Genomic DNA, 8,775 nt, shown 5'->3' on the forward strand with positions numbered 1-8,775 from the left:
TCATTTACTCCTCAGAAGTTGTAACACATTTTTTTAAATAAGTGTCTTAAAATAATACCTCATATGGTTTTCAAAATAATGAAATGACAATGTATATGTGAACGTGCCTAGCATACTACTTGGCACAGAATAGCTGCTCAATAGATATTATATCTATTTTTATTATTTTATTTTCAGAATATAGAGCTCAAGTACATTTCTGCAATGTTGGTATAAAGACATATTTGGATATTTGTTGCTTGAAAAAGATAAAATTAGCTACTTCTACCTTGTGATTAGAAGTATGGATTAATGACAAAATTCTCATAAAACATTTGGAGCTTAGAGATAAAACTCACCATGAAATTGATGAAATTCTTTATTCTATTGTAGCTAACATCGTTAAACTTTTACAGTGATAAGCTATAGGCTTATTAAATTATAGAGTTATTAAATCTTGAAAATTCCATGTGATTGTGATTTATAGACGAGATCCCTGAGGGTCAGCGCGGTTAAGATATTTTCCCAGGGTTACATAGCAAGTAAATCACTGAGCCAGAACTCAAACCCAAATCTTTTGACTTCAAACCAGTGCTCTTTCTTTCACAGCACAAATTCATGGGCTTTTAAGAGGAAACACAGTGCATAAGCTTGAGCTTGTTCATCATATAAATATTTATGCGTATTAATAATATTTCATTGGCAGTGAAATTGTATGCTTTAACAAGTCAAGTCATCAATGGCGAGATGCAGTTCTATGCCAGAGCTAAACTTTTCTACCAAGAAGTACCAGCCACAGAAGAGGGCATGATGGGAAATTTCATTGAACTGTCCAGCCCAGATATCCAGGCCTCTCGGGAATTTCTCAGGAAATTTGTTGGGGTGAGTAATACTACCAACTGTAGCTTGATGAGAAGGCAAAATCCTTGCAAACATTGAGCTCACAAGCCTCTGTGTTGTCACTTGTCAGGTTAAACTTATACAGCTCAGCAGACAGTTCAGCCTAAAAGCCTATCTTAAGATGTTCAAAAAGGGTGGACCACATCAAACCATTGGTTTATCCCACTTGGCAGTTCACCCTCCTAGCACCAGCTAACTTTACATGCTTCAGGGGAAGGTGAACTAGCAGTGCTGATAATGCAATTTGTGAATTAAGAAGACATCTCTTTTAGAGCCTCATAAATAAACAGTTGACACCCAGATGATTGATGAGAGATCATGCCCTTTGGGATCTTGAGTTGACTTATTGATTCACTGTAATAAAAATTAAACGTAGTAAGGAAATGCATGCTTATGTTCAGTTTAAAAATAATGACAGTAGAATCCCTTCATATTATTTTATGCATGGTTAAGATTTTGCCTTGAAAGAATGTTATCCCTTTGTAGTCCTGGTTTTGGGTGAACTCAGGCTTTCTTACTTTTGTGTCATGTGGAGACAGAAAGCATAGTGTAGGGGCCAAAATGTTGGGCTCTAAAGTCATCATGGGTTCTTCTGCTTAATGTATAAGCAACCTTGGGCTTATTAGTTAAATGCACTAAGCCTCAGTTTTCTCACCTGTGATGAGGGCATGACACCAGAAGCTGTCTCAGAGGATACGAAGGTCAAATAAGGTAATGTATGTCACGTATCTGTTTTAGAGCACAAAATTAGTACCCAACAAATCTAATTTATGCTACTACTAATAACAGGCTTTCATATAGTATATTCATTATGTTTTAAGAAACTTCATTTCATTTTGAGACCAGATTTAACCCCCGCAGCTTTATTAGCTGCTGTTGGTCCTACCAAAGACACAAAGTTTTGTTCCAATTCATTATGAAGTCATTTGTTTGAAATTTGGAGCCCATTTTATGCTGATAAAGGACACATTATAAACACTAGGCTGTGGGATTAGTCCATCAACCTATTTAGCAGCATAATAGTAAGGATATTGCTAGTGTTGAGGTGTGGTTCACTTTATAGCCAACCTCCCTGGAGCACCTGGTGTCTGAGTCCAGAGGTGGCAGTAGAGAAAATGTGGTCGGGATGGGATATCTACTAGGGCTGAAGTGTCTGGACGTCAGCTGCAGCCATAAAGAACCAGGGAGTCTAGGGATAACATCCGTGTGTGTTTACAGGTCAGGTTAACCTGAAGTATTTTTAAATCAGTATTGCTGACTGATTTCATTGAGTGCTTATTCTGAGATGGTCAGTTACTCTGCTAAGCACTTTAGAAACATTGTCTCATCACAACAATTCTTGGAGGTAAATGCTATTATTAGCTCTGTTTTTACAGTTGTGGAAACTGAGGCTTGGAAAGGTTAAGTAAGTTGTCAAGGTTACACAGCTGGTAAGAGTCAGAGCTGGGAGTTAAGCCCAGCCAGGTCTATCTGACACCAAACTCCCTGCTCTTAACCATGACATCTTTTTTCCATTTGTCTCATGAAGCTGAAAAAAAAATCCCTGCTTTTTTTTTTTCCCTTTCCTTTTTGGTGGACCATAGATCTCAACCCTCCTCCAGTCTGACCCAAAGCAATCCCTCCTGCTTGCCTCGTGGTGAGGCCGACTTTGATCCCGAAGCATTTCAGAAGCTTAGTTAGTAATCCAGCTGTCTTGTCACTCCATGTGGAATGCCAAGCTGACCACAGGGATGCTGCTCAGACAGAGCCCATAAGCACGCCCACAGACCTGGGAAAGGAAACAGCCTTGTGCTTGCATATTTGTGTTGGAAAAGAGGCAGCCTGCTCCTTTCAAACAAATATAAGGAGTCCTTCTTAGTAGACAAGGCTCGTTGTAAAGCCGTGAACTCTAAGTACAAACATGGTCCTTTTTAAGGGATGATATTTTGATACTTTGACCTTAATACTATAATCTACAAAATTAGCATTCAGGTCAAGATACAAGGAGTTAGGGAATATGAGTATCTGACATGATTTATTCTTATGTCAACTGAGAAAAGGCAGATTGTTTAATTTCAAGTTTTGCTTTCCTTTCAACACTTAGTGACATGGGACAGTGGGAAAAGGCGTTGACACTAGTTGCAAATGTGATATGAAGATGATGTCAAGGGTAGCTCATAACGTTTCTCAGTTTTAGCTTTCTAGTGGGGGAAGTAGTAATTAATAAAAAGTAATCAGTCTTTTTTTCAAGTGATCAGTATTTGATGGTATTTATTTTTTGACATTTTTCAGGGATTGGACAACTAAAAAATCTGGGTCTAACATTATATTTCATAGTTTTTATACAGTGGCATGAAGTGCTTTCATTTTAATTTTTAACTATACTGAATAAACTTAATGTTCTTCTAAACAAAATACAGAGGCAGAAGTAAAACTAAAATGAAATTCCTAATAGTATTTTACATGAATGCATATGAATTTATATGAATATACAAATATGAAAATAGCATAATAAATGAAAATAACAAAAGTCTTGTTTTGAAATCACACCTCATATGTAGTTCTAGTCACATTCTTGTAAGGGCATCAGATTTCACAGCTTCAGGCAACCATGGTGTCCAAGAGGCAAGATATGTCCCTGAGATCAGTCTTTAAATATCCCTTCTGAGAGGAGCTGCATGTGAATGAGAAGAACCTGGGGGCCAAGATACAGGAGGCAGTGCCAACTATGTAGAATGAAATGGGATAAAGAGAACTCGATAATAGTGGGGAGAGGCACACAGGATTTGAGTGAGAGGCACCATTTTTGTGTTTTTAAATATCAATAGTTTCAAGAATAACTATAATCAAATACCACACATCAACATTAGTGAAAAATACTAATCAGAGGATGAGAGTTTTCAAGAAAGTTCTATTTCAAACATTTTACCTCCCTGAACCTCAGTTTCTTTGTCTGAAAAAGCAGGAGAATTAGACATTAGTGATTTAAAAACTCTAGGATTTTGCCAGGATTCTCAAGGTCTTCCTTGGAGAGAGATGGGAAGGTTGAGTGGGTGAGGCTCTGCCTCACTTTAACCAGAGCAGCTTCGTGTTGATCTATTCATTGAGAAAAAGGAGTTCAGCTGCTACAAACCTCTTGAAATCTGCTGTCATATGTCTCTAAGGTCTCTTTGCTTTATTGTCTGATGGTTCCACTTCTAAAACAACTTGCTACACCAAATAGAGCAAGATGACCAATAGAGGCTTTTAGGGCCTCTATTGCTTTAGGGCCAAGTAATAATAAGAAATAATAATCTCTTATTGAGCATATAAATTTGTAGTAAAATCATTTTTTGGCTTAAAATAACTTCTTTATACTTTCCCATATCTCCTTTATGTCATGAATTTACTTAGAAGATGCTTCTTTTTTAGCATTCATGACAAACTTTTAGCCTAGGCATTTTCCTGAATTAATTTAGTTTAAATTATAATATTTGAATGTGGGAGGTGGTATAGTATAAGTAGAAATGGCAAACACATGGCAATCAATGTACCACCATGTCCCATTCCTATACTCAAGGCAGACATTACCAATCAATCACAGATCTGTTTCTTGCTGAATCTGAATGAAGCCTTATAAATTCTTTTTAACATAGCATTAGACAGACTACCAAGAGAATAAGAGTTGTCACTTGAGTTGACATCCCTAATGTAGAACTGGCTTTGGATTCTGACAGTTCCTGTTCAAATTCTAGTTCTGCCATTAGCTATATAATATTAGAAATCTGAGTTTTCTCATCTCCAAAATGGGGATGATAATCATTACCTTGTGGATTTTTTTGATTATTATAATTATTATAGATGTAAAGAGCTTGCTACATATAAGCACTCAACAATTATGGTTATTATTATTCCATTTGAAAAGAACTTATAATTGCTTCACTTTTTGTTCTTCATTGTATTTTTCTAGCATAAGGAAGGCTTTTTGGGTGGACTAGAAAGTCGCTTTTTTGATGTTTCCCTTGCTCATACTTCACCTTTGATCTTTAGCCAAATGTTTTTTTATTCTTAGTTCCTGAGAAATCAATAGTAGGCTTTCTCCTTAAGATCTTGATTGGCAACTTCAAGTATCTTGTTACTGTAATTTCTAGCACGAAACCTATTCAGCAGCCACCACAATTATGACCAAATAATTTAGACCAGCTGAATCTTCATAAATCAGAAACTTTAAAAATTTTATAGAAGCAAGCTTGAGAAAGTTTGCATTGGTTGATTTCTCCCTGCCCCTACCACCTTCCCATCATCCCCTCACCTCCAGTTAATTTAATGCACAGACCTACTTAAAAAGCAGTTTTCAGAGTTTCATGCCCAGTAAATCATGTAATTTCTGGTTAAAAAAAACAGAAAATGACTTTTAGCATTAAAGGAGACAAGGAAACTTTGCTGAAACTACCCTTTATTCACATGAACATTCTGTGTGCCATCAGGGCTGGATTTGAAATAAAATCCTGGCTCAAAAATGAACAATTAGCATTCTTCAGCTCAGGTCCCAAAATTTACCATTCACACAAGAGGAATAGGTAATTCAGAGCCCTTAAAATCAGTTTAGAAGAATAAAATTTCACTTATCCCAATACGAATTCAAATGTTTCCGTTGAATAAATTTTTAAAGTAATTTTAAAATTTAGAAAGGCTCTCACTGCTTGGTTCTCCTCCCCCTCCTTCTCCTTCTCTTCTCCTTTTCCTTCTCCTTCATAATAACCTACCGTACGGATCCATTTAGCTGTGGATTTGAACCAAATTTACAATCATCAAAGTTCTATCTTCATAGGGCTATAAATAGCTCATTGCTTGGCGAAAATTACTAAGTGTCTAAACCTAAGATATTATTTTTTTAATCTTAGTTTACAATTATTTTAAAGACCCATATTTGGATAAAATAAAGAAAGCAGAACTAGAAATGTTTGGATATTTTTTGGAAAAAGGTAATCGATGTCTTGATTGTGGTAGTGGGTACATGACTGAATACATTCGTCCAAACTCATTGAATTGTACCATTAAAATGGTACATTTTATTGTGTAAAAGTCACCTAAATAAAGCTGATTTAAAGAGGTAATTGGAGTGTCCAAGACTCCGAGTTGGTCTCTGTACTTGAAGTGTCAAGGTACCTTTCTGCAGGGCTCCGGGAGAGCTGGAACAGACTGCGCCTTGGATTGCGGCTCTGGGATAGGAAGGGTGAGCAAGCATGTCTTGTTGCCGGTTTTCAACAGCGTGGAACTCGTGGACATGATGGAATCTTTCCTCCTCGAAGCCCAGAACTACCTGCAGGTTGCAGGGCACAAGGTAGAGAGCTACCACTGCTACAGCCTGCAGGAATTCACACCTCCCTTCGGGAGATATGATGTCATCTGGATTCAGTGGGTCTCCGGTTAGTCCTGTGTGGCCTTGTCTCTGCCCTTCTCCCCTTCTCAGCTAGAGAAGATTACGTTTGGGCCTAATGTGGACACAGGAAAGATTTAGCTATAGCTGTGGTTACAGCAGTTAGCTAGCCTTCGGTGTCATGTGAACTCCCAAACGGCCCTGATCCTCCAGATTTCTCCTCGAACATTCTCTGTACCAGAAATTTACATTTCTTCGAGGATTTAGGTTGCTCCAAAGGCACTTGCTCCACCAACCTAAATCCTTGAAGAAATGTAAATACTTGAAAAAATTTTAAAAGTGGGGCCAAAAAAGGTTAATCTACATTTATTGGCAGAATTCTTAGATTTAAATCCCCAGGAAATGAGACAATGGTGAATTAGATTTTGATGAGTGTGTGTGTGTGTGTGTGTGTGTGTGTGTGTGTGTGTGTAGGAGACCTGAAAAAGTGGTAACAGAGGGATTCTTCAGGGGACATGGAGAGACTCATGGGGCAGACAAATAATTTATCTCATGCCTGTGCAGTAGATAGGCAATATGATATCTACTTTACAGACAGGGGACTGAGCCTCCTCAAAGAGGATATGTGTCCTCTCTTCTAAATTTTCAAAGCTTCCTGCAGCCAAAACAAGGCTATTAAGTAATTCAAGAATGAATGAACCATGGGTCTCCTGATTCTTAGCTCTGTGTTCTTTCCTACTCACCTGTCTCCCTACCCACCGTGTCATCCTGTTCCCCCATCCACTTGGCCCCACCTGTAGGGTACCTGACTGACAAGGACCTTCTCGCATTTCTTTCCCGGTGCCGAGATGGCTTGAAAGAAAACGGCGTCATCATTCTGAAGGACAATGTGGCGCGGGAGGGCTGTGTCTTCGATCTCTCTGACAGCAGCGTGACTCGGGACATGGACATCCTCCGAAGCCTCATTAGGAAGAGTGGGCTGGTGGTGCTGGGCCAGGAGAAGCAGGAGGGCTTTCCAGAGCAGTGCATCCCGGTGTGGATGTTCGCGCTGCACCACAATGGACACTCCTGAAGAGCGGTGGCAATGAATGACGGACCGGACAGTGGTGCTTTGCGATCTGGCGCGCTCCCTCCAGGTGCCCCTTGTAATGCAGACAGGGATGGAGAGAAGGGATCTAATGAATGTCTGCAAATGACTGACGATATAGTTATGTACGAGTTTTCACTATCGATGTAATGCACACACTCTAATGAGACAGGCACATGCTCTACGGATTTCCTGAAAAAAGATGGCATAAAACATCACAAAAGTGCTTTAAGAAACTACTTGTATATTCCTAAACTATGCAAGTGTGCGTGAAAAGAGAAGACATAAAAGATAGCTGGCCTGTATCCCTATTTGTAAAAATTGTCTTTCTGAATATCCTAGGCAAAAATGTTTTTTTCACCACAAGATGAAACTGGCATTCTCTGAAGCAAGGAAAACGAATCCTTTAGCTTTTAGAGTGGTTCAAATAAAACATTTGTTCACTAAAAAAAAATGAAAAAAAGGAAAAAAGAAAAAAAAAAAGAAAAAGAAAACAATGGCCACAAATTCTAAACTCTCCTGGTCTCTCATGACTGGTGTCATAGAGTAGCCCAAGGTGTGTGGGAGAAAATCTAGACTCCTTTCCCCTCCTCCTATCAGCTATGTTATACTTCCTTTCTCTTTGGTACTACTACTTCTCTTGAACAAACATCTCCCTCTGATTAAGAGGACACTAGTCAAAATAATCTTACGAAAACAAGTCCATTATTTAATTTTGTCTTTAGCTGTTCTCTTGGCAGAAAAAGTACATGGTTTCACTTTCTATTTTGGGTCAGTTTCACTACCCAATGATGTAATATGGATGTAATTCGATAACAGAAGTCTGCATTACAATGATGGAGAAGCGTCTCCTTTCAGGAGAAAATGTTGTACCCTGAAATTTCAGCCTTGAACATATAAGTAAATGTCATTGATAATCTAATTTTAGCCATTGGCTTCCAACACTGCTTGCTTCATTGCAGCTGCTCTTGGTGCCTTGATTGAAACGAATGTGCATTGGAGAGAGAAGCAGCTATGGAAATGGACAAGGAAATGATAAACCTGAAAATTGAACCAGCTGGATTAATATAAGGCATTGTTTTAATTAAAAATAATCTTAAATCTTTTGAAAAGAAAAATGTAATTCAATTTTTGTTAGAGTGTTTAAATGTAACTGCTATTGTCTTTAGAACACTTCAGTATCTTCATGTTGTAGCACATATTTGTGTTTTGATATATATTGAGTCTTCTGGGAAATGCAAAGAATCAATTTAAGTAAAGAAGATCTACTGCATGGATATGCTATCACCATAAACATCATATTATCAAGTCAGAGCTCTGACTTAAGAGGTGACCAATTATCATAAAACATTTAACACCTTTTCGTATCTTTACCTGGGTAGTTTCATTTAGGTGTGCTGGAAAATTATGTCACTTACTTTGACCTTGGTACCTTCTAGCTGTTGTATGTTACTTACTGCGCTCCGCGTTA

The 8,775-nt window shown here is 38.1% G+C and overlaps 1 protein-coding gene across 1 annotated transcript in view; it reads left to right on the forward strand.

Moving 5' to 3' along the window:
* METTL11B (methyltransferase like 11B) overlaps positions 1–7,320 on the forward strand; it is an 18,624-nt gene extending 11,304 nt beyond the window's left edge. The window contains exons 2-4 of the mRNA XM_012657752.1: positions 686–861; positions 6,017–6,266; positions 7,018–7,320. Coding sequence (XP_012513206.1) covers positions 686–861; positions 6,017–6,266; positions 7,018–7,289 — 698 coding nt within the window. The 3' untranslated portion in view covers positions 7,290–7,320. The remainder of the gene's footprint in view (positions 1–685; positions 862–6,016; positions 6,267–7,017) is intronic.
* Positions 7,321–8,775: the final 1,455 nt, after the last annotated feature.

This window comes from Propithecus coquereli, unplaced genomic scaffold, assembly GCF_000956105.1.
Source record: "Propithecus coquereli isolate 6110/MARCELLA unplaced genomic scaffold, Pcoq_1.0 Scaffold56, whole genome shotgun sequence".
In the NCBI taxonomy this organism is placed as follows: Eukaryota; Metazoa; Chordata; class Mammalia; order Primates; family Indriidae; genus Propithecus; species Propithecus coquereli.